General features: G+C 42.3%; 1 protein-coding gene across 1 annotated transcript in view; it reads left to right on the top strand.

Moving 5' to 3' along the window:
- Positions 1-27445, top strand: part of epha6 (eph receptor A6) — a 231697-nt gene that overhangs the window by 180354 nt on the left and 23898 nt on the right. Inside the window, exons 6-8 of the mRNA XM_066706008.1 lie at positions 17921-18045; positions 18928-19090; positions 20892-21000. Of these exons, the coding sequence (XP_066562105.1) occupies positions 17921-18045; positions 18928-19090; positions 20892-21000 (397 nt within the window). The remainder of the gene's footprint in view (positions 1-17920; positions 18046-18927; positions 19091-20891; positions 21001-27445) is intronic.

Below are 27445 nucleotides of genomic sequence, written 5' to 3'. Positions count from 1 at the left end.
AGGAGGAGTCTGTGTGGATTTTGTGTCATAAAACAAACACAACGGAGTGATATTGTGCCCATGAGAATGCATATTAGAATTGGCTTTGTTCAGGCAATACAGATCAACTGAATCACTTTGTCTTATGTTCCCCCTGCTCAGAAATGCATTGCTTTCATTATTACAGCCTGAGCTTTAATATAAAATATGGCAGCAGGGGTGTACTGTCACATTAGTAATCATTTGAAATTGGTGAAAATGTTCTGAAGGTTAGTCATTTGACATTTTCTCGCCTTGCATGTGGAAATATACATAAATGAAAGTGATCCGCAGCTACACATTATATGGGGGAAGTTTATTAATTGTAATATGATTATTGTAAGCATGAAGGTTACATTTACAGAGAGAACGCAGAGACGCAGGACAGAGGCACCGCCGGGCGTGTGGCATTGGTTTTGATAGGTTGTCTAATCAAACGCATCTCTGCTGTATTTAAAAATCATTCATATGGATAAATTCCTCACTGTATTTGTGAGGAATACAGTTTTGGTTGTATGTGTTTTTTTAATAATAGTTATAATGAAATGCAAGACAAAACAGACTTCGATACTGACAAAAGAGTTTGTGACTTCCTTTCAAATGGCGTTTGCTTTTTAACCCTGCCTGAATGTTTTTATATAAGATTAAATAAATACAAATGCTTTAATGTAAAGATACACACTATGCACTGCAGTGTCTTTTTTGAAATGATACCTGCAGCAGCAATGAGATACATTTTCTCTTGTTATATAATACAGTAGAAACACATACATTATATTCTTTGTGCGTGCATCTCACGACACTTTGCAAATCAAAATACACAGACATTGTCCTGTCAATTCAATATAACAAACAAATATGGATATATATATTTCCTCTCTGTGAATGTCAGCTGTGGTAAACAGAGGCTACTTTGCATTCTTTCAGACCTATTTAAAGCAGCAATTTCACAAAGCATGACTTGCAACAGAGCACTTGCAGACTAGAGAAGACAGCAATCGTTATTGTTTTTGTATCCTTGTGTTGTGTCGTTTTCAGTCCAATCTCCCGGGCTTCCAGTATCAGCCTCAACTTCACTACTTATTTGTAAGGTGTGGATAGAATCTGAAAAAACATGAACAAACACAGAAACACAACTGTGCCAATTAAAAATGGCTTTGTACCTTTCACCTTTACGTCTCTCGTTAGCATGTCCATCTGTGCGTCTCTCTTTAGAAACGTGCCAGTATGATTCCGCTCACGAGCCGGCAATTAGTGGATATTAATGACTGATAGGTGGACACTGTCTTATCCGGGAAATGAAGATAAAATGCCCAGACTGAGATCTGTCTGTCAGGAAAATGTCCAGTTGGCACAGCACTCTGCCCTTTCTCCAGGAGCATCCTTGCTGGGCGACTCCTGACATCTGTTGCTCCTGCCCTTCCTGGTTGCCCCTGGGTTACCTCACTCCTGCAGCATCCGCGTTATCCTCTCTGCAACAGTGCGGGCAGGGTGGACACCCACGTGACCGGAGCTGGGGGCAGCTGTCGAAAAGAAGAGGACTCTGGGGAGTTTACACGGCCCTGCCAAGAGCTGTTCCGTGAACTGGAGAAGATGACACTTTGATACAGTGAGGAGGGGACTTGGGGGCTTCTCCTTGGCTCTTACACTGACCGTTTTCATTTTTTTCACGAGATTTATGCGGATGTCCCCCGAGCCGTCTTTGCTGTTAGCCACCTGCACGTCAGCTTTGCAACTTCAGCCAGCCCAGCCCAGGGCTGCGCAGGGGAGGTGTGCAGCGGACCGTGTCGAAGTGCTGTCTCTGTACCGGGTGTGCGGAGTGTGGCCGTGTATCTCAAACAGGCCGAGGGAGGAGACGCAACAAAACTGAGACAACATAGCAACATTACAGTGTTGTTTTCCCATTTTTTCTTCCTTTCTGTCTTGTTTTATTTTGTTGTATTTAGTATCAATGTGAAAGAAAGCAGTGGTGACATGCTCAAAATACGCTGGTAACATAGATATGGCAAAAACGATTTTGCCCTAGAAAATGGAAAACTGGTAAAAGAGGCTACACTTGTGTACGTGTTAAGTGTCGGGAGCATTTGTAGTTAGTAAAGAGATTATAATCCCTGAGCAGCTGGCAGAGAGGCATGTGACCTTGATATAGTGCACTGACTTGCCACCGCTTCACTGTTACTCTGTACAGGATGTGGAAGCCGGGCTGCGATGGACTGCAGCACAGGAAGTCAGGGATGAAGTGGAGGGAAGGAATGAAATGCAATGCTGGCTTTCACTGCAAAAATAATAAAAAGAAAAACACGTAATACTATGTAATTAAAGGCACAGGTCAATAATGTGAGATTCTACAATTATTTAAGTATTTTCAATAAAAAGCTCCTTGATTTTTTTTTTTTTGCAGTATTTTCATGGCTCTGGCCTTGCCATGCTCACGGCGTAATCACATTCCTGGTTAATGGAGCGTTCTTATCTTCCCCAGAGCTTCTGTACATTTAACTGTAGGCAGGAGCTCCTTCCCCCTCTTTGAAACACAACATCAGACCAGTCCGTTTGGTAGTACTTACTTAGGCATCCCTGTACATGCTGTTTTAATTCCAGTGGGGTGTTTTGTTGACTTGTGCAGCAGATTTTGCTCGCTACAAGTTTATTAGTTTGTGATGTAACTAGTAAAGGAATAGAGAGAAATAAAAACACAGAGGCCAGAATTCATAGATGTGACATGTTTATTAATTAATTAATGGCTGATAAATAATTTATTCACACCCCTTATTTGTGAAGTCATGTTTATGATGAAAGACGATTTTATGATGATATACGGTTGATGTTTATGGGTTTGGTTCATGCTACTTGTGGAATGTGATATTCAACCTCCAAAACAGCTCAGAGACTAGATATACTATATCAGTTTTTTAAAGGTTTTGCAAGTGAGAAGTTACATAAAAAATGTAATTAAAATGAATAAGACAGTAGTCGTTCGGACTGGGGAGAGCGGAGGATGGATGGCAGCATGGCCTGTAAGTTATCGAAGTCTCACATTAGGTCACAGCACACATCAGTAGTAAAAACGCAGCCCTCTCATGAAGCGATGAATCAATGGCATGCAGATGTGAGCCGTGTGATTTACGACCATATTGCGTGTCATTTATAAATAGAACAATAATGGTCTGGAGTGAAAACCCTGTGGGAAGCAGCCGATAATCCAAAGTAAAGATTTGTCCACTGAGAATTAACAGCATGATATACACCCAGCAAATTGACACTGAATAAGTTGGGAAGGTTGATGCTGATCACGCCGGTCCAGGCTAATTTATGGAGGGAGGCGGGGATGTGGGTCAGATTTTCTGTTTTGTTTCCTTCAGCCGCGCGTTGCTCAGTTCAGCACTTTGCCAGGGTTCCCCGAGTTCATGCTGGGCTTTGCTGTTGTAGCTCTGGAGACGTCTTCCTGGAGAAATCCCGAATCAGGTCTGGTGTCAAAAACATGATCAGCAGCTTTGCAAAGTTAAAGCAGCATCTCTGGTCTGAACTGTTTAACCGCACTTATGTTTAATGCCCTTGCTCTCAGCTTGTGAAGAACTCAAATCTGACCCCGTGTTTTAGTTCGAGACTCAGCATGCGTTACTGGAAGATCAAACATCTGTGCTTCTCCCAAATTCAAAATCTGTGCAAATCTGACTTCTAACTTAATATATATCCTTTTTTAAACTTTTGCTTTCAATTGCAACTATACAGCTCTGGAAAAAATGTAGAGACTACTGAACATTGATTTCTGAACTTGGAGTGGTCAGTTCCCACATTGTGTTATCATGAGTCTCCAATGGTTATAGATACAATAGAAAAGCCTGTCTGGTGAAGTGACCTATCTTATAGGGACCTCTTGACTTCTGGAGGGGAGCATTTTCAAATGGATGATGCAATTCAATATTTACGGCATGATAATGTGGATCACTTTCTGTCTGAGTCTTAACGATAGCCCATAGCTGTGGCCTCAGCTGTCAGCCTCACTAATAAGAGGACAAGTACAAATTTCATCAAAGCGATACACAACCTTTATCAGCAAACAGGCTTATTTCACAGAGTCTGTTCCTTGGCCTGATTCCAGGATGCTTTGGTCGATCGCCCAAACCCCATGTCTTGTTTGCATGCCTGTTGTGGTCCTGTTTTTGTTTCGTTTAAACAATCGCAGCAATTAAAAAGTGGATTCTTATCAGAGCAGTCAAAGGGCAGGCGCAGTCCCGCTGGGGATGAAACAGACCAGCCGAGAGGTAGCAAATGTTTCTCCACTTTTGCTTTTAGCAGCAGTGCCGCCTCCGGATTCTGTATTTAGCCACCGCTCTCGAAGCTTCAAATGTGCGAGTGTAATTGGCAGCGTAAGACCGTCTCCCTTAAAGCTGGAGGACTGTTCTGGAACAGGTCCAGTTAGACAGTCCAGTCGGGTGACATGTACAGACGATCTCAAACCATTGGTCCCCCCAACTCTCACCCCTTCATACGGCCCAGCTTCCAACACCATCAGAAGGGACTTGCGCTCACTGTTGTGGTCGACTTGCTGAGTCCTGAGCTTTCCCTCAGGACTTTCACTTTATTTATGGGAAGCAGCTGGAAGAGGTCCTATGTGGACCCAGAACTTACTATTCCTTTCACCGCTGTGAATATTCAAAACACAATAAATTGCACTGGTGGGAACAGCACAAGTCACAACCACAGAAGTATTAGCATTTTATAGTGCTTAGAACGGTCGACCACTGTGGCATTATGCAGTATACTTCGCTGAAGCAGTATACTTAGATGAATAAAAATAAGTATGCACCAGAATAATAGTGTGCGTAATGTATGAATTAAAACAAAGGAACCAGTCACCTCATCTTCAGGGGAATGAATCATTCAGGGTTCTTGCCGGGTGCCGGAGGTGGGAGAAGAAAGACCATTAATAAATTTCGGCGTATGACATGATTAATACGCCGTGCTTAACGACAATATTTTCCTTTTTCAAAGACAATTTCCTTGAATCTAATGAGTGTCCTATTCTAAGGACTAGCTAATTAATAGGGAGCGTGTGATAAATTAATCCAAAGATTAAGTCGGGCGCTTTATTTCAAAATCTCCTGGACAATACATTAGTGTTTTTTTGTTAAAACACTGTTCGCTTAAAGGCGGTTATACATCTGTAAAGAACTTTTGGCGAAGTGCTATCGACAAGGAGATGGATGTGGGAGTTACATAATCAAGGATTCAAACACCTAATTAAGTGCATTCAGTGACGAATGTAAAAAGTATATAATTTAATGTATATTGTATATATAATGTAATTTAATATTATATTGTTTACAGGGTTTAGAAAAAAGTAATAACGTTTTCAGATTTAGCTTTGAGTGTTGGGAAAAATATGTATTTTTTAATGTACAAATCTGTACTGTAACATAAAATGTATTAAATTGGATTCAATATTTCTACTAAAACTAGTAAAACTGGCAACAAAACTAGCATTATGCATAATGGACTCCTGTGTTTGTAAACTGTCTTTTGTGTGTCAAAATGGTATACATATCACTCTCTGTCAGACAATATTACAACAGAAGTTTATAATTGTAAACCTGATATGTAAATCAACTTAAAATCTAAGTACTGGTATTTAATTGAGCATAACTTTCTTTATTGGTGGGGGCTTTTAATGTGTAAAAATCATGGTTGGATTAGAAATAGAGAAAATCCTTTTAATCATTCTAAGAACAGTCTCTCCAGATTTGGCATAATTAATTACAGCTCGCCTGTTGTTGTATTGATGTCATTAAATGACAGTTTCATGATCTGTTACCTTGATGGCGTTCGTTTGAGCCGCTGAAATGAGACGCGGACCTTGGTTCATAATCAAGGTCTTTTTCCGAGCACTGGTCCCAGTGGATCAGTGAAAACGAATTAACATTTTGAGCCCTTGTTATAATATTTGTTCATTTTTGATGGAGGCCTAATTAAACAGTCTAGTCTGCTGCACTTTGTCAAAACCGGCTATTAGATGCCTTTGCAACCTTGGACCCGGTAATCAGCTAATCAGCGTGGCTGGCCTGATAGGGCGAGTTCTAGATGAATGAGGGTGACGATATTTAAATACAAAACCACCAGTAAGTGCAGGTAAGGCAACACAATTCAATTAAATAACGACCCCTGGTTCCCAAGCCTGTTCCAATGTCTGCGATGAACGTCAATCAAAACGTCCGATTCCCAGACCAGAATTTATGAAGTTGTACAACAGCAATGTGGTCGTAATACAAAGTGCTCATTCTGGGGCCTTGTGTTATATATGCTGCGCACTTTACAGCAGCCCGGCCAGGGTGTTATGAAATACGTGGGAGAGAAGCGGTGTTCAGATTTATTCCTCAACTCGAGGCGCATTAGCAGCACACCGCATTGTAAAAGTTTTATAAGTGGCTGTAGAGTTTTATTTGCGTTCAAAGTGGAGAGAGAGGAAGGGGGAGGAACAAAATCTGTGTATTCATGAAGACTAGCTTTTTCTGTATTATTATTCAGTTCATCTTAAAAGCCGGAGAGAGAGAGAGTGGCGAAGGGAGGAAAATTACAGTTTTCCAAAATAGGCCTCATGAGGATCCATGCTTGTATAATGGCTCTTGTAGATGGTATAATTAAGATTTGTGAAAGGTGGCAGGCCATCATATTTTTTTTTAGCGTATAAAGACAAATAATTCTGTTATTAAAAGGAACAGAGCAGAACCATTAGTATCGAAAATGATTTATCTAGCTCTTTTTTAGCAGCAAGCAGATTCCAGTTACAGTTTATTGCTCATCATAAAGAATTAGGCCATTGTGTTCCTTTATTTCTCTTTTTCCACGTATGATTTAGGGCCCGCGGTAATGGCGTCCTCTATCATGTGCTGGTGTATGATCCTCTCTCTAATAAAGTGCTTCAGCGCCGACGTGAGAATGGATTTGAGGCCGAACAGGAATTGGCACCGGCGTGATAATTCCATTCTTCTCGCTAATTACGTTTGAGTTTCAGAAAGGAGGGCAAATTAGTATTGATTGTGCAGAACCAGGCCACTGCCTGTTTTACCTTCCCTGTATAACACACCAGCGCATTCCCAAATTACCATTTAGTGAGAACAAGAACAGAGCACCTCGTTTCAGGCCTCAAATTAAAACCGTTCTCATCCGAGAAGGTGTGATTCAGTACAGCGCCTAGACCCGGCGTCTCACACGTCCTCGGACTGGGATGGTTGCAATCTCCCCCACACAGCCGAGGAGCCGGGCGACATTTATGAGCTCAAGGTCCGTGTCGGTGGTTCCGGTTCAGTGACGATCGCTTTTAATTAAGTTAACTACCTTGGGTCGCGCCTGGGTGTTTAGCGGGTCTGGAAAATAAAACCGACAGGGCTTGAAAAACGTTTTTTTTTTTCTTTTAAACCACTTAGAACTGTATGTATTTATTTTTTACACATCCTGCAATTCCTAGATGCATTAGAAACCATTATTTAAAGTGTGCAGTAGATGTCTATATAGTTAAAGGGGTGTGACACTGCCCTTTGCCTGCCCATCATGGTGGGGTAAATGCTTTGTTAAGTGGATTCCTTTCCGGCTCTCACTGTGCAGGGGGCTCTTAGGAGAAGCATGGTACTGGTGGGCCTAATGAGATTGGTCCTGCCCAGGCACGACGCAGCAATCAATTCACACTTCCTCCTCTGCTGGGAGTCAGTCCTGGAGAGCCCGGTCTGGTTCTGTAGAGGAGTCTACCAGCTCAGCCCATTCAACAAGCGCCAGAAATACAAATTACATTTATATGAAAAATAATACTGTCGGGAGATTTTCAAATGCTGATTAAGATGCAATAAACACACCTCGGAAATTGCTGGCACGAGTTCAGGTCGTTAGAGGCGCTACAAATAAGAAAACAAAAGGAGTTGTTTTTTTCTTTTTTGTACAGCCAAGAGCTGACTGTATGAAAGCCTCTTGTAGCAATTGTAACATACGAAGCTGTTAAGCATTGCCACGTTCCTGCAAAGCATTTTTGCCTTTGATTAAGAAGGCCAATCCCTCCAGCCCATGAATCTGCAGGTCCGCGCGCTCTACCAAAAGGGACAGCCACATCGCCTGGCAATCCACGTGATTTAAAGCGTGTATACGTTGTACTAATTCACACGATAAGTCACAACAGGGGTTTATTTGGGTTTATTCATTTATTCTCCACTCTGTCACCCCCCTGTACTGGCGGCATCATTCTGAATGGAAAGTCATGCAGTCCTGCTCTGTGTTTTTAAAATTAGTCCCTTAAGTCATTTTCTGAGGCTCATTAAATAGGATGCTTTGAGATAGTTATACTACAGACAGCATTGTGTCTTATTGCTGAAGTACTGACACACAGCCACGCTTACATGTGTTAAAACAGAGCGTTCATGTACTACACTGGACTCTCAAACTCGCTTATCTGTTATAATGAGTCCATAAGCACTGCTGTGGAAGCTACAAGGAGAAAACAATCTTTAAAGTCGTTTTTTCTTCAATGCCATTGTTTTAAAGTTGTTCTCTCCATGTGTACAAATAAGGCTGCATAGTGGTCCTCAACAGCAGTTTTGTTATATTATCACAGTATTAATTTCTTTAATCACTTCATTATCTGCATTAAAACTCTATATCTTATTAATTAGCTCTGTCTATGCTTAGTCTTAGTGGTTTGGCGTTTGCAAAGCACTTCTCTGGCAACATCTCCGGTTGCATCTGGCATCCTTCATCATTAGACCAATATTTCCTTCTTTAATCAACTCAATAAATAAATAGAAGACACAATCGCAAGTCACAGACGGGTATTGCGAGGATCTGCAAAAGCGGGGATTAAATCAAAACTTTTAAAGCGCGACGCAAGAGAGAAAATCGCATTAACAGATCTGTGGGCTTTGTGAAACAGAGAAAGCCAAACCTTGGAGCTGAGGAGGGCTGCCGGAACAGACAGGAGAGAAATACTGCCAGACGTGACGCCACCTCCTGCCAGACAAAGGCAGAGAAATGCAGCAGGAAAGCAGACAATACTGACGACCTTGGTGGAGAAAGACCAGTCGCACATTTTTACAGCCCAGTTTTAGCGAACGAGTAACCATACACAGGTGAAGCTTACTTACTTATTTTTTAATTTCCTGGAAAGGGCAAATAACACGCCTAACCTCTGAGATATTTCAGGTCTGTAATGACTTTCCTTTAAAGGTTAATGGACTTTCAGCTCATTAACTCCCCTGGACCTCTCCTACAGGGAGCACTGTTGCAAGATATCTAGACCAAGGCCAGAACAATATACCCTCCTGTACTCGCCAATGGACGGCACTTAATCACACACACTTCGGCTGGCAGCTGGGGGAGTGTGCCGCTATGCATACCGTTAAAGGTGACTTAGCTTTAGCCTGGGGGGGTTATAATTAACCTTTTTCTAATCAGGGTAGCCCAGTCACGCCTCACACGTTCTTCCCAGGTTTTGTGAGCTAATTCTGATCACTGTCTTTGAAACTAGGAGCCAGAATTGGTGTTGATGTTGGTCTTTTACACTTCACTCCACACTTTGATCTCCTCACATACCTTCATTTTATTAACTATAATGTGTGGAGATATGAATGTGGAGATGTTAACTAAATCTCCACTCTTGTATGATACGCCCATGTTTCTTGGACATATTTAACCATTATTCTTTACAAAACTGTTCCAGCTCTGTGCAGTTCCTTGGGGAGCGTCAATGGACAGCAATCTTCAAGTCATGCCACATATTTCCAATTGGATTTAGGTCAGGACTCTGTAAACACTCCAGTATAGTTTTGGCTGTTTGCTTGTCCTGCTGGAAGGTGAACTTCCATCCCAGTTTCAGCTTTCTTGCAGAGGAAAGCAGGTTTTTGCAAATTCCAAGTAGGGTTTTATTTTGTCTTTCTTCAGAAATGCCTTCATTCTTGACACTTCCATACAGGCCAGATTTGTGGACTGCCTGAGCAATGACTATCACATGGATAGTTTCTCTATCTCAGCCATGGACTTGACTGTACTCCAAGGGATATTCAATGCCTTTGAAACATTTTTATTCCCCTCCCCTGATCTGTGCCTTCTTCATCTCAGAGTTGTTTTGAAAGCTCCTTGGTCTTCATGGTCGTATCTTTGCTTTGAATGCACTATCCCACTGTGGGATCTTACAGAGACAGGTGAATTTAATCTGAAATCATGTGAACCACTTTTTCTGCAAAATTATAGACTGTAGTGAGTGAGCAGAGCTCTTACTCTGTGCTATCGGTCCTGAGCAAACAGACAGAGAGAGATAGTGTTATGCTTGTTATGCTGTCTTTGTAGACGTGATGTTATTATAACCATATAAGTCACCTTATAGGCATCTGACTAATGGCGCTTGCAAGTTTGACAGTATTATATTTTGAAAATTGAATAGTCCCTCTGCGAGAATTAAACACTGTATTATCAACTTAAAATGAGAAGCTTAATCAGGCTGTTAACTGGATACATTTCCTACAGCAATGTAGTTATTAGTCTGCATGTGAAAACATGCAGAGTATTGTTCTCTTACAAAAGCTTTATTATTATTATTATTATTATTATTCCGTTCGCACTACCACCATCTCCTCCTACAATTCGTAACGTACACATACCAAACTTCACACAGTGCTTCATTATGATACCCTGTGGTTTTACGGCTAGAGTTCACTTCCTCCTCCCTGTCTCTGCTGTAGTCTGTGCCTTGCACATTGTACTGTGATTTCCCACTGCAGTCCGAATATCCCCTATTATTTAATTTGCCACATAAAATACTGTATTATACTAATACTTATACCACTTATAGTACTAATAATACATTCAATATGTGTACACTGTTCTTTAATATGGATTATTTGTATAGTTATTATTACATACTATTCACCTGATACTAATAATTATACTACATTCAATTTGTTTAATACTATATTAAATACACATACTTATTTAACTTCTACTACTAGTAATAGATATACTACATTACATTCGTTTAATACTGTGTTATATACTAAAACATATTCCACTTCTACTAGGCTACTACTAATAATGATACTACATTCAATTTTGCATATACAGAGCTTTAGTACCGATTATTATTATTCCATATTATTCACTACTCATACCTATATATCTTAATTCATTCCCTGTATATTAATTATACTGTATACAAAAATAAACTATTATACCATACGTTTTATACTATAGCATACTGTAGTATCTTGTACGTATTACAGTACTACATCATGTATGCTGAAACATACTGCTTAGTGTACTCAAAAATACATTCATATGCAGACAAAATTTCTCCAGGAACTTTAGCTTTCTAGTTATTAAATAGTCTCTTGTTTAACAGTATTAAACATTTGGCGAATATAATCTTTCACAAATGAAATTGCTAACAGTGTACATGGTAGAAACCCAAATAGATATTATAATTTCAATAATTAAAACTAGCTATGGTTAACCCGTCTCTTGTGCGGTTACTCGGGTCCCAAAAATCCTACCCTGTTCATAGAAACGACCTTGTACCAACAGATATTATAAAGAAAGCTTAAAATAAAAAAGATGCTGATCAATGAATCAATCTGGAGAAAACTTTAAGTGAAATCTGGAATAAAAACAAAGTAATTAGGAGACCTGATCAAGCGGGACTCAACCTGCACTTCTTTATTTAATGAAATCCAGATACATTTAAGTCTCTGTAATCCTTTATTGGCAGGGCAGTGTAATGTAGAATTATATCAGTGATGCTTAGGCTTTGACTATCTACTGGCATATCTGCTCCCAAGACGTAATTAGAGTCTGGTGATAAGACAGGTAATCCCCTTTAAACTAAGAAAAGACCCCAGAGGTATTAATTAGGGACAAGGTCATTGTGGAACATTGTTTAAGCCGTATAATGATGACACCAGGAATACAGCCAGCCAGCTTTGAGCCTAAGACCTGTACCTGCTTTGGCTCAAACAGGAATGAAAGGGAGAAGGGATTAGTATTGGGATTGGGATTAATGCATTAATACAGAGAGGTGGATGGAGGTGGATAGTATTGGGATTAATGCATTAATACAGAGAGATGGATGGAGGTGGATAGTATTGGGATTGATGAATTAATACAGAGAGATGGATGGCCCTTTAGTCACGTGGTAAAGTTTTGCTTCACTGTGGCGGGGTTCGAGTGCATTACATTGGTGTGAGCAGTGGGATACTGAGCCTGCGTCGGTCCATCTCAGGGTTAGGAGATGTAGGAGCAACGCAAAGACACGCTAGGTAGTGTAGCGATTCTGATGCCTCGGCATGGGGCCTAGGCCCTTTAGTCATGGGGGTAAGTTCATTGCACTGTGGTGCGGAAGAATGGGTTCAAGTAGCTGAAACTCCACAGTACATTACAAACTCAAGTCTCAAATTTCTAGAGAACCCAGGGCAATTCTATTGTTGGCCATCATACTGTACCTCAAAAACTACTAAAGTGGTAATTCTTCAGTGTTTAACACAGTGTCTTCATTTCGCAAAATTAAATGCATGATGTTTACTAACTTTACTGCTGCCATTTTAAAGAAAAAATGTATAATTATCGCAAACAGGTAAAAGTGATTTGCATTAGCAAGTTAATAAGACGTTGTTAGCATTGAGACAGATTGGATTTATTTATTTTATAACATCTAATGGAATCCTTAAGGGGAGGAAAGCCAATTAAAAATCATATACAGGTCATGTGCATTTAATGAGTTTCCTTTAGTCTCCTAGCATGTTAATTTATCAAAGCGTGATTGGGAAACCCGCCCGCCATGTTCAGTAATTGGTGTTTAAGTCCAATTTGCCAGCTGCTCTTAAATCTTCACTATATCCTGCCACAGTAGAATCCCATTATTTTCTTCCCTCTGATGGAAGTGTTCATCTTTAAGATATGCTTTTGTATCTTTTCTGATACTTAACACAAAGTGGACGTATCATGTTTTAGACTAGCTGCAGTTTAATAGAAAATCGGAGCTGGGAAGGACACTTGATGTTTTTCAGTGGTGTGTTGGTCGTTTTTTTTATGTGCTCGTATCTGATAGTGCCTTGAAGTACTTGTTTAAATCGAAAAGTACACTTCCAGGCTATAGAGTACAGCCTTTTAGCGTAGTACTGGCTCCAGAGTGAAGTCCTTATCAGTCTTCAATAGGACATCACCACACTTACTTTTCCTTTTCTCTGTCATTCTCACTCTTGCTCCTGTAGAGTCACATCAAAATTCCTCATTCCTTTCCACCAATTCATTCAATATCTGGTTCAATTGAGTTGTATACTGAAACCTGCAAACTGAGCATTAAACATCTGGTAAACTGGTATTGTTTCTAAATTACCATGAGGCAACATTACAGTACATACATTTATTCTCATCGCTGATGTGTTGGTTTTCTTCTTCGTTAACTTCTACTATTCCTCACAAGAATCTGATGCCATTTGCCCTCAATCATTTTCTCTGATTGCCTCTATCTGAATTCTGTGGGGAATCAACCTTGGCTGCTCAATGTATGCAGTTTGTGGGTACAGGAGAAAGCCAGTTTAAGTCCTCTCTATGTGGGGCGCAGCCCAGAGAAGGTGCTACACTGAAACGGTTGTGCTAATCTCAGTCTGATCTCTGTGCCCTGGCTCTGTGGGTTCACCTCTCAGTGTGCACTCTGTGCCCTGGTTCAGGGGGTCCAGCTCTGAGTTTGAACTCTGTGCGCTGGCTCTGGGGGTCCAGCTATTTGTGTGAACTCTGTGCCCTGGTTCTGAGGGTCCAGCTCCAAGTTTGAACTCTATGTGCTGACTCTGGGGGTCCAGCTCTGTGAACTCTGTGCCCTGGCTCTGGCTCTCTTGCTGAGCTGCAGATGAAGCAGAGCTCTAGTGCTTGGAGTTCACAACACCCTCATTTCTCACACGCAGAAAGCTCTCACCAGCTGACAAGCATGGATATATTTCTCTCTTACAGTACACACAAATACTTTTGATACTTGATATTTTTTAAACCCATCCCCTGATCTGTGCCTTTCAACAGCTTTGCCCCGGAGTTCTTTAGAAAGCTCCTTGGTGCTCAGCAGAGGAATTGCTGAAATACAGGAACTGCTGAATTGATCCTGAAATCCGGTGAATCACAACAGTTGCACACAGGTGGAGGCCACTTAACTTTGTGTGTGATTTTGAACGTGATTGCTTTCACTAGAGCTGATTTAGGATTGCTGTTACATCCAACCAAGCTATTTCAGATTTAAAATCGAATAATTTTCCTTCAGATTTCTAGAATACATTTTTCACTTGGAAGTTGTGTGGTAGGATGTGTAGATAAATGCATTTTAATTCCAGGCTTTAAGGCAACAAAAGGTGAACATCTTGAAAGGGGGTGTAGACTTTCTATAAGTACTGTATATACATACACACAATCGAGATGATATAAATAGCTGCACTAAGCACAGATTTTCTTTCTTCTTTTCCACTTCCGTCCACACAAGCTTGTGTATCTCCACACATCTTCACAAAGGAACAGTCCGTGGGAGAGAGTTTGCCTTCAGGTGCCAAGTCATGGTTGGAGTCCCACAGGGCTGGAGAACAGCTTCTTGTTTCCGAAGGGCGCGTGACATCTTTCTTTCTGATCTCTCCCTCTAGTCCTGTGTTTTGTTTCCTAGACGGGAGCGCACATCACACTGCTCACTAGTCTGTGAACTCGAGAGACACACATAAGCCCACCCGGCCGACCGCGTGGCACTTGCCAGATCGATGTACGCCCCTGTCAGAGCTCACTCTCCGTGTTCATTTCAACACTACATGTGTTTATTTATTGTTGTATAAACTTCTTTCTTGGCTTCAATGCAAAGCAGCAGAGTGCAGCTTCTGTTCAGGTCTCCTCGCGGGGCATGGCGGATCACAGGGGGGTGTCTAAGCTCTCAGGACATTAAAAAAAAAAAAAAGAACATGTTCTTCTTCATAAACTTCTAGAAGCATACATGATTGTCATGTTTGATTTTTATTTTGGTCTCAGAAAACAACGGATAAAAAGGAGTTTCAAAGTCGTTGCCTCAGGATGTCTGTTTTCAATCAGGCAGTGCCCCGCGATGCCTGGGTTTGAAGTGCGTCTTGCCTGAGTTAACTGGAGCTGCAGACTGACTTCAAAATCCAAAGGACTCCCCTCCTGAGGAGTTAACTTGCCTGAGAATATACACCTCATGTGTTTGTGTGTGTGTTTGTATGTTGGTTTCCTTTGTTTCAGAGCTGGGCTGGAGGAGGTCAGTGCTTGGGCTGTAGGAAAGGAAATGAATAGCGCAGAATTTGCAGTGGCAGTCTGCAACTCATGGTACTTTTGTTAAAAATAAAAAAACATATTATGAAACTACAATGTTCATTGGAAACAATGTAATTTGGCAATTCACATATTTTGATTCATATTATTTGATTTCTGAAAGAGTGGCAGACAAAATGTTAAAAGTGTATGAATCAAACCTATTAGAATTAATTTACAAACTTTCCATGATTGTATATCAGCACTGCATACACTAATCGGTAAAATAGGACAATATTTCCATATTTTAAGTGTTATTATTTATTATTATTATGATTGGAGCTCTTGGATGATTTTGCTGGGGGTGCATAAGAAGAATCCTCCAGTTGTGTCTCAGATAAAAAGGCCAGGAAGGACAGACGCATGCAGGACATTGTTCAGACCACTCCCCAGCTGATGCGTCGGCTCAGGACTGATTATTTCCTCCTCTCTTTGTTCGTTCTCGCTGACAGAAGGAAAGCAAAGATGCCCCACTGCCCTTTAAATGTAACAAGGCAACGACCAAACTGTAGGTCACTCGAGCCCACAGGGAAATTCCTAACTATTATTTCCAATTGTCTGCAAACCATGCCCGCAGTTTGTGCCGAGATAAAACTCGACTGTGCTCTCGGGCGCGCGCCGGCTGCTCTGTGTGCCTGCTGTGCGTTATCAGCCTGGCAGCAGCAGGGACGCTTCCTCGCAGTGAAGTGTAAAGATTGTTTTGCTGCACCAGGGTCCACAGAAGACATAGGACCTTGACACGACTTACTGGAAATCGTCGGATGAGCTCAATGCCTGGCTGCCGTCCGCATGTTTGTTTTTGCGTGTTTAATTTTTTCTTTGCCTGTCTGTTTCTGTGGGCACCCTCAGTTTATGGGCAAAGCAAGCAGGTGGCTTTATGATTGATTGATGGTCCTCAAATTATTTTAACTCAACACACAAGAGCAGGACCTGAAACTGTAGGGCAGAGCTCTCGATTACTTAATTGAACCTTAATTGAACTCATAATTTCCTAAATCAGAGCCTTTTCATTGTTTTAAACCATAGGGGGTTTAAGTTAAGTATAGAATTGTTTAAATATCTTATTAAAGAACCAACTCTTTTATTACACAATTAAAAAGTACAATCTAAGCAGATTGTTTCTTCAATTAAGGGGTCAATTAAGTAATTGCGAGCTCGGTTGGAACAAAAACCAGCAGGGTAGGGGCTGCTCCAGGACCTGCTGTTGGGAGTTAAAGCACAGTCCATTTGAGACTGAAAACAGGAGGCTCTTTTCTGGACACAGAAGGAAGCTTCAAGAAAAGTGATTCTCAGAAAGCTAGTCGCACAGCAGAATAACAAGACAGGGAGGAAACCCCGGCGCCTCACGTCTGGCTTCAGAGCACAGTCCTCGGCTATAACCCCCGCGCCTGAAATTGAATCAGTGAATGAAATGAGTGAAGGGACATGACAGACAGGGAAAAACTAAATGGAAAGGATATCTGTCTTTCAGCATTTTAATGATATATATCCTGGTTTTGCAAAACCCATTTTCCTGGCACTTTCAATATGTGTAATTATTTAGCTAATGCCATATTAATGACTCAGAAAGGTGGTGTGGCTCCTCGGCAGCAGCTTCAATGTTCTGTGCATCCGCTCATATTTACCCAACAGGATTTCAATCACACTGGTAATAACTTTTAAACAAATTTAATCTTTCTGGCTAAATATTTGCGAATGCTTGCTATGCATAATAACTCTGAGGTTAGGGGCAGTGCTGAGATATGCATTGCAAGGGCAGGGAAGGTGGCCGTGCCTTTCGCCATCTTCAAAACTGGGAAAAAGTCACCTGGGAAATGCAAGGGCTCCTGTGTGTGAGCAGAGAATGTGGAGAGTAGTAGTCACTGTGATACTACTATGAGTTGTAGTAGTTTTAGTAAGAAACAGAAGAACAGAAGAAAGTGTCCAATCGAGAGGAGCCCATTCGCCCCATCGTGCTCGTTTGGTGTCCATTAATAACTAAGTGATCCAGGATCCTATCCAGTCTGTTTTTGAATGTTCCCAAATTGTCTCTTCAGCCACATCGCTGGGGAGTTTGTTCAGATTGTGACGCCTCTCTGTGTGAAGAAGTGTCTCCTGTTTTCTGTCTTGAATGCCTTGAAGCCCATTTTCCATTTGTGTCCATGAGGGTGCGTGTGTCCCTGCTGATCTGGAAAAGTAGTAGAATAGTAGTAGCTATTAAAAAAAAACATAATAATTGATATAGCACTTAATGTTTTCTCAAAAAAACTTTACTTTTAGCTGGTTCAGACAATGAGCAGTTGTCATGTGACTTTAATACTATTACAAAAGTATCTCATGGAGTTTGGATTTATAAGTAGTAGAGATTGGCTCCTGTCGATCAGTCAAACTGCGATAGAATACAGGTTAGAGGTCAGCAGGAGTGTTTCGAAGTGGTCGAGCTGTAAGCGTGCTTCTGGGAATGCGTTGCCGGTGTCAACAAATCCTTCAGGCCGGCCGTGCCGCTGTCCCTGCGCTTGCCCTCTCATCTGTGCTGATGAGACCGCCATCGGGGCGGGGTGGAGACTCTGAGCACTGACCTGGCCCTGGGGCCGCTGTGTGCTTTCTCTCGCAGGTCCCTCCCTGGTGGGGATGGTCAGGAAAGACTGGGCCTCTCAGAACAGCATCGCCCTCTCCTGGCTGGAGCCGGAAAACCCCAACACCGCCATCCTGGACTATGAGATCAAGTACTACGAGAAGGTGCAGGAGAGAGAGAGAGAGAGAGAGAGAGAGAGAGAGAGAGAGAGAGAGAGAGATGGATAGTGAACACATACAAGCTATAGACATGCACACACTCAAAATGCCAAATGTAATGTATAGACGTGTCCCATACGACACTTTGACTGTCCCCTATGACAGTTTTTCCTCTATGACACTTTTTGACTGTTCCCTACTGTGGCCCCATATTGTAACTCTCTAAGTTAACTCTGCTGTTCCCTCGTGTCTGTCCCTATTGTAACTCTCCTGCTTCACTGCACTGACAGTCCTACTGCACGTTAAGGGTTATTATGGTTATCATCACCTGAGATAATGGACTGAAATAAGCAGATAAGCAGGCTAGGTCCTTTATGTCCCAAATAGCCTGCAGGGCTCTGTATTGTATTATTATTATCATGTGAATAAGATTGTAACACTATATCTTGATTTCTCTATTTTGTTTGTCTTTACCATGTTTTTATGGAATGTTTTTAAAATCAAATCTCTTTATGACAGGATTTGAACAACAAGGTTACAGTGCCATGTGAAATGCAGTTTGCTGTTAAATTATTTTCCCACGTAACATCACATCTGCGTTTTTATCAGTGTTAATACTATAGCCGTGTGGAAGCCATCATTCTCTTATCCCTTCGTGGGCTGTGTCTGCTGTATTCAATAGGAAAACTGCCATTTTGGAAAAGAAATACATATACTTACAACTGATAGAACTACAGACGAATCTTTTGTAAATAACAACAAAAAAACTGCAGTGGAACAATATTTATCTGTATCCTTCTCGATGCATATCAGTCGAGAAGTTTTGTCTGTTCCTGCCTGCTGTCTGTGCCGTGTTCAGTGTCCGTGTCTGTGAACTTTGTCTCGCAGGAGCACGAGCAGCTCAGCTACTCCTCGACGCGCTCCAAGGCGCCCAGCGTGATTATCACCGGACTGAAGCCCTCGACCAAGTACGTGTTCCACATCCGTGCCAGGACGGCGGCCGGCTACAGCAGCTACAGCCCCAAGTTTGAGTACGAAACGGGAGACGAGAGTAAGAATCTCCTCGCGCCATGAGCAAAATCACCGGGAGCATGAGCAAAATCACAAAACTGCCACAGCACCGGCCAGTGGCCAATCACAGCACTCGACTCTGTCACATGTTTGAGTGGCAGTCTGTGATTGGAGGGATGGGTTTCCTTTACATTATAGGTTGCTATTTATGTCCCCTCGGACGTGTGAGCTGAACACAACTCTACCTATTGCTAATTTAGTTATTTATATATCCAGGAAATTCTCGTAATAGCTGTTCAGATACCATGCATAGCCAAATACTTTGGGCTATGTGACCAGCAGTGTGAATTGTTGAATTATTGTAGTATTCTCCAGTATTCGTCCATTGCTGCCGATCCGTTTCAACCCTCACATAAACACTGTGCTCAAGATATCGATCTGGCCTCCTTCTCCGTGTTAAACCTAATATCATGTTTTTGGAAAAAGAAATGCCTCTTTGTACCACTTTTGTAAATAGCATCCCGAGAGCTTATCTCAAAGCTCACAGATTTCTCATTAACACAGAGGAATCGGCCTAAGACAGCTACTCTTAATTAAAATGTTAAAGAACTTGTAAACTCTGAAATGGGTTAAAGTTTTCTGCTAAGTAATCTGATACTGAGATCTTCTTTGTTTAATCAAAACGCGGAGTGTAATTACTCCACTCCATCAGCAACATGCGAGTCAGTAAAAGCTGCTTACTGTAAATTAATGAGAGGCCAACAAAGACTCAACTAATTTAATCTGTGCCCGTATTTTATCATTCAAATTTAAAAACAGGGAGGGTTTCTAATAGTTCAAGATTAATGTTTACTATTAATAATTAATACACATTATTTTGTCCGTTAAAGGTGAAGATAATTAATGTAACTAGTGGTAAAAAGTTCAAATTATGATTAGATTCTTAAGAGGATTTCACTATTTGTTGTGAGTAAATGATCAAATATGGCCCAAGAAAAGAAACATAAACATGTGCTACTCCTCTCAGGGTTGAGATGACATTGATAAACCACACTGGCTCCGATGCACAGGATTATGTTGTGGTGTTAAATTGAGCATGCTCGTGACACAATGGGTGGGTAATTGGTCTCTGCTTACCCATTAATAAACAGTGTGTGACAATTACGAAGAAACAAACTATTTTTTAATGCAGCACACTTTAACCACAATAAGCAAAAGTTTGTTTTATGATCCGTGAAACACAAAACGCATTAAAGCAGAAGAGTGTACTGTTTTAATATAATATCCCAGAGCAGAATTCACCAGTCAGTCTGTTTATAAAAAAAAACTGTTTAACGGTTGATGAAAGGAAAGGGTAGAATATGAAAGAATTCGGTGGCGGCACAAGAGGATTGCAGACAGACACAGAGACAGGGACGGCCAGACAGTGTAATGCAAGGAATTATTATTTTATTGTTTTATCATTTCATAAGCCCTTATGGTAGTGTCGACATTATGAAATATTAATACACAGATGAATGTAATCTATATCATACCAAAACTAGACACAAATCTCTCGCTGCCAGTCCTGGGTTGTACAACAGATCTTGTGTTATGTTCTGCAGAGGTTGTTTTTTAAAGACTGTGATTAGGCTGTGTATTGTGGACATTCAGGTCAAAAGTGTGGTGCCAGCTTTGATTAAATGTTCTGTTTAGAGCCGTGCAACATCCGGCAAGATTAATAATGTTGCCAAGCTGAGAGGTATTGCTCATGAGAGACTTTGAGAGAAGAGTTTGAACAAGTAATGTCTCACATCTCTCTCTCTCTCTCTCTCTCCCTCTCCCACTCCCCACCCCTCCAGCCTCAGACATGGCCGCGGATCAGAGTCAGGTGCTGGTGATCGCCACGGCGGCTGTCGGGGGCTTCACGCTCCTCGTCATCCTCACTCTGTTCTTCCTCATCACAGGACGGTAAGATGGATCACGCATGCCGCACACCCACGGCCCTGATCTCGAGAGTTTCACACAGACAGAATGTGTGTTTAATTGTATGTTGCAAGATGCTCGTGTTGTTATATAACGAGAGAGTCTTCTCACAAAGCATGACGATGATGTCACATGAAATCGATGGAGTGGGGGGGCAGGGATATGAAATCTACCAAATCCAACGTCTGTCACCCTGAGCTCTGGATCTTTGACCACTATGATTAAAGTCATCTTTAAATCACTAATTCGTTTTCTGACATGTGTCTGGAGACAATTGGAGTATCCTGCAACTGCTAGACTGATGGCCAGAAACCAATTGCTTGTGTTTCCAATTGACTGAGTAGGTTTTCCAGCTAATTAAAGAAGCTGTACAAGAAATTATTGCAGTTGGATACCTTAATTCCTTGTGCCATTTAAGTGTAACAATGCCTATTCTCAGGGGGCTTCCTCTGTGCTGTAGAGCACAGTGGCTGAAGTGGATTCATGGGCCTCGTTGCTCATGCTGAGCACGTTCAGGGAAATCGCTGCTGCTGTGGTGAGACGAAGGACACGCTGGTCTCGGTAACCAAAGGATGAGGACAAACAATGCCCAGAATCATGGGCCCCCGAACGTACAGACGTTTAGATGTTGTGGACTCTATATGCATGTTCATCATGCCTGTAATAAAACGTCCACCTCTGTAAAGTGGTGTGTTTAAAGGAGCATCAGTGTTGAAATTAACCAAGCGGGATGGGAAGGTTGTTTTTAAATCTGGGTTAGAGTTGAAACAGAAGATGGAGTGGTTCTGAAGTGAACCTGCGCCACAGATATGGATCGTGTAAGCAGGAGGAACAGGCAGCGCCGTCGTCTCACCGCACCAGTCAGCACCGCTTCAATCACGGACAGCTCCCAGCACTGAGTGGGAGAACCACACTGCAGCAGCATATAGAGAATATCTTGAATACTAATCATTTAGTCGTTTTTTCATTTTTATTGCGGCTAACGTGCTTAATTGGTGATAGTTTCAATGATCCATTCAGCAGAGTTTGTATTTGTGGAGAACCACTCGATATCAAACTGGGACATCGTGCTCGGTACAAAACATTGTCACATTGTATCCGTGTGATATTTTTTATTTAATTTGTATATATGTGTTGAAAAGGATTGAGAAATGTTCTGGAATGCACAGTTATAACACTTGACATGACATATCATTTATAAATATCCGCAGAACAACATGATTTTATCGCACCAATTGTATCTGATGTTCTGGAGCTCTTGAGCGAAGCTGCTGCCATGCACTTCTCCCACAGCTGTGTGCCCGGTGACAGCTTTGCTTGAGAAAATCACCATAAATTCTTCACTAAACAAAAACTAAAAGAAAAGCAAAAGTTTAATGTATTCGCACATTTGTGGAGAGAGCTTTCCTTCACGTTAAATATGAGAGGTTTTATGAACCGAGTCAGGAAAGCTGAACCTGGTCTTTTTCTGCTCTGTAACACAGCTGCTTAATGGGAAACCATTATCTCACTTTAGACTTGCAGACTCGGCCGACAAGCCTTTGTCTAACTGCCCCCCTGCTTTCCGAGCGGTTTTTACAACACTACAACAGTCAAAGCGCTCCAACAGAGCCCTGTTATTATTGTATTAGGACTCTCTCCTTCCCGTCAGAGCTGGTGCTTTGGCTCGGGCACAGGGGGCTGTGAGGCACGGTTGTAAGTAACTGTTATTGCCCCTGCTTTTTACCACTGCAGATTTCATTAGCAGTAAATAGAATTTAAAAGTAATCTTGGTCTGATCTTATTTCAGGAAGTGCAGTTCAATGTTCATATAGTAAAATCCCTGAGACGCGTGAAGGAAGGAATTTAAACGCACAGAACCTCATCTGCTGAGTTCTGACCTATATATATATTTTCATTCTTCCAGTCCCCTTGTACACTGCTCCACAGATTTTCATATTTCTGTTGCGTTCCTTTCATCGTGCTGTTATATAAGTCGGGCAGTCTGCTCACGGTTGCCTTTCTAGACCTGACAGAGTGCGTCTTTCATGCCTGAACTCTTCTGACCGTTTTATTTATCCCTCCTAAGCGAGGTGGGAGACACACTGTTTTTAAAATGAAACAGGGAGATAAAACACCGAACCGCACGACTGCAAAGGGGGGGACGGATGAACAAAGTAAAAAATAATGAAAGAGACTGAAAGAGATTCGGTTATGCCGGCGCAGAGGGCAGCTGTTCCAGGTCTGACTTGCCCGGCTGGAGCCAACAGCCCTGGTGAGATGTGTTAATCTGGCCATGGAGTTCAACACTAGCTTTAAATAAAGGCAGTCTGAGGCACAAGCCTGTCTTCGAGAGTCTTGCATTCATATTTGTCAACTTCGTGACCTAAATCAATCAATCAATCAATGAAATGTGCGTTCCTCTTATTAACTCCAGCTCTGTGGCCACTTGGTTGCCCGAAATAGGCTGCAGTGTTGCTCCTGCACTAATTTTAGTCACTGAGCTGAAGAGTGTCCCCCAAGAAAGACAATCGCAGGACTGGCTCTGTCTTGAAGGTTGTGATTACCACTGGGAGTTAACTCAAACCTTTTTCTTCCCCCCTCAAAGTTGCGTGCACCAATCCCTTTCCCATTTTCCCGTTGACTGAGTCTGTGTGACTCTATCTGGCTGCTCACACAGCGGAGACCGCGCTCTCGTGTTTGTCACCGCCTCACAGAGCCCCACGTCACCGCTTTTCTTCAGCACGACCGCCCGGCCGCCCCCCCAGGCCCGCTTACCGCACACTCAATGCCCATTGAGCTGCCAGCGTCGCACGCCGTTTTGATAAGTGCATTTGCGAGCATCTTCTGCTTTATCAGACCCTATGATTCCCTGCTTGTCCCCCTGTCATCTCTCTGTTTGCCGAGCGTATCTACAAGTTCAGATCCAGCGTCTGTCGCTGTCTGTCACCGGCACGTCTGTCACAACGCCACATGCGCAGGAGAGGTTTTTTCACGATGGCGGAGGAACATTTGTCCCGGTTGCAGATTTTAAAGTTAAAAATGAACCAATAACAGCGAAAATAAGATCCTAAGATGTGTTATTTTGACATTTACTTTATTAAGCACCTTGGACTCGATGCAACGTTCTAATATGAGTTTAAATGTGGAGAGACCACAGAAACGCACTTACTTGACTCGTTATAGAGGGGCATGTTTAATTAGTTCTGCATTGTCTGCTACACTAAGGGATATTGTATGAAAAAAAACACAGAACATCAACAACAAGGGCCAAAACTATTTTAACACAATATATTTTGTCCACACATTTATCACAACACAGAAAAGCTAAACGAATATTTATTTAAAGACACCAATCATATTTTACACGAACCTTAGGACTGTCACACTTCACACATGCTATAGCTGACATCTGTTAATTAATAATTTAATTAGAAAAATCACACCTAACAACGCAAACACCACGCTTTGTTTGCTACATGTGCCGTGCTTAATGTATTGTTTGTGTCTATGTTTACTTGTCCTGGTTAATTATCACCGCATTACTTTTCACACAATATTGTAATTAATTTCAGCCTACTATATTAGTATAATAAAATTCTTCTCCGTCTTGAGAAAAGCGTGTATGATTGCTAATAATTCTTGCCGATTTAAGGCCGTAGCTGGACTTTTCTTCTTCCTATATCCCCCATATCTATCCATCTCAGACGTAGCAATCCATCCCAGATCTATATCATCGAGTTTGTGTCTTTGGAAAGTTAAATATGACGACCCACGATGGCTCAACTCCAGAGCATTTTCAATTTTCCATTCTGGGCCAAGGCAATGTGCTAAAGATGAGTCTATTCATATTTGGCTGGTGGGGCGCAGTGATAAACAGATGACTTTGAAGCAATGGATGTCTTGCGACGTGGCAGCGCAGTTCAGATTGAACAATCGGGGGGCTAACCGGTTGACAACCAAGGTTAATTTAAGACAGTTAAACTGAATTTATACATCTATGGGTGTTTATAGGATGCAAGCAGAATTTGGTTTAATTTCATGGGTTGTCAGCTAAACCCCCGTACGTGATTTAAAAGCCCTCTGTTATGGCATGTATAACGCCTTCCTCGAGGGAGGCGGGGGTCCGGTGGTGGAGTTTCACCGCATTGGGAGTTCGAATGAGGCTGGTGCACACACACACACACGCACACACATGCATGCACGCACGCACGCACACACACATGCACGCATGCACACACGCACACACACACAACTGTCAGTGTCTTGGCACATCCTGGTTGTCTCAGTGTGTACTGCAGGCAGGAACTTCAGAGCGTTTATTTCTCAGGAATAAAACGCTTTTGACTGAAAATGATGATGTCTGTCGCACGGGGAGTTTGTCACAGGCATTTGAAGTGTGTTTTGTAGCCTCCTCCTCTTCTCACTTTCTGATGTTGGCAGTTCATAATAACGAGGACAGCTTATGAATGCTTTCGTGATTAACTGCAGTAATTGATTAAAAACACTGTCTCCCCTGTGGGCTGTTCGTTCAGCTCTCCGCACTGGCCCAAGCCATCGGACAGCCTCAGACAGAAGAGCCGATGCCTTTGGGGGAGATTGTCAGCGCGACTCTCTCGTAATCACATTATTGACAGACACTTTGAAGGGTTTCCATTGTGCAGCATCGTCTCTGTGCGTCCCATGGCCGGCTCCACGTGTCCTATAGGAGGGAGACTTAAGTGCGTCAAACCGTGTCCCGGGGTTCCAAGTAACAAACCGACAAATTCGATTGAGCAATATTTCCTGCGATTCAGATAATGGAGCATCGTCAGACGGGATTCAAATTGAAAAGATGAAGGATGTCAGCGGCACTCAGAACGCACATGGTTCTTGGTCTGATGGATTCAGATGGAAAGGAGAAAGAAAGATAGCGCATCCAGGCAGGCAGGAGCAAGCGAGTTGCGTGTGGCCGTTTTCCAGGCAGTGGGTAACTCGTCTTTGATTGAGTGACACGCCGTCCTGAAACACGCGGCTGCAGCTGGCGCTCGGCGGCTGACAAGCTGTGCGGTTTGAGACGGCACCAGGCGCCACAATTACTGTGTGTTACAGCGCTGTGTTCGGTGCCGGTGCAGATGTTGACTTGGATAGCACCTGCGACGTCTCTAACGATGTGTTTATGAGGGATTAATGAGGCCGGGGTGGAGGGGGGACAGCCGGGGGGGGACTGCGTTAAAACTTACTTAAGGGCCGAGCTCTGCAAGCTGCGTGCCATGTCACCGGCCCAGAATACACGCGGTTTAGCCAGTTCCGAGGCTATAATTTATCGTGTGGATATTCTCCTGTTGTTTTTTTATATTCACTCCACACTGCCTTTTAAGAATTGACTGCTGTTCTGCATTGCTAGAGGTAAACTAACTGATGGAAATCTGTTTACTCACTAAACAGGCTTCTGTAACACTGTGAACCTTCAGAAAAGAACCAGAACCCCATGTGAATGTGGGCCGATGATATAACAGTTCAGAATAGATGAGAAACAGAAGACAGCTGACTTATTTCTCAACCCAGAAGGGCAACCTGTCTTGTGCTCCATCAACACACGGGACACACAATTAAAATCGATCAAGACATTCTTATTTTCATTTTTAAAAAGCTGATAAGACACTACCTACACTAATATCTTGTAACGGTTGGGTTAAAAATATGTATTAATCTGTTTCAAGGAATTAAATCCTCCGAGCAGTGGTAAAAGGAATTATTTGCAGTACGTTTTGAATACCACAGCACAGAAAGTAATGGACTACAGTGCATTGTTTCCATTACATGTACACAACCTCTCACACGAACACGCAGTCTCACACTCTCTCACACTCCCTGCCTCGGCGTCAGTCGCATCTCTGCCGGGCATCTCCGTTATCTCTAAGAGATTGTGTTCCTCCAGAATGAAATCAGTCCCAGTGTGAGGTCGTGAAAGACTCCCGGGGTGTAAAATGGGAGACCTTTCAAAGAACTCGACGGTGCTTTGATGTCTATTAAGTGAAATTATCAAATGGAAAACTGCTCGGCCTGTATGAAATGAGAAATAATGAAATAAAGGAGAGAATAGTGAATTGAAGGGCCGTAGCTTTGCCGCTCGAGGGGGCCATGAAGGGACGCTTCCTTGCGGTGTTTAGTCACCACTGGCAGCTCAGCCGCCGCTTTCGCCATATGCCATTTATTAATACGGGTTCAGCGACATGTCAGTCAGCTGCTCCTCCAGCCGAGGTGTCAGAGCCGATCCCTGGCAAGCTGTGCCGTCCTCTGTCTGCAGTTCCACCTGAAGAACCGCGTCATCTCTTAATTGGTCTAATTATCTGATTAACTGGACAAATTTAACAGTACTCTCCGGGGGGTCCCTGACTGTTTCACATCAGCACTTTCCCTTGAACTGAGTGCATCCTCTAAGATCCGTTTCCTCTGAAATACCATGAAC

Source organism: Amia ocellicauda, chromosome 6 (assembly GCF_036373705.1).
Source record: "Amia ocellicauda isolate fAmiCal2 chromosome 6, fAmiCal2.hap1, whole genome shotgun sequence".
Lineage (NCBI taxonomy): Eukaryota > Metazoa > Chordata > Actinopteri > Amiiformes > Amiidae > Amia > Amia ocellicauda.
This window is presented reverse-complemented; position numbering and strand designations above follow the sequence as displayed.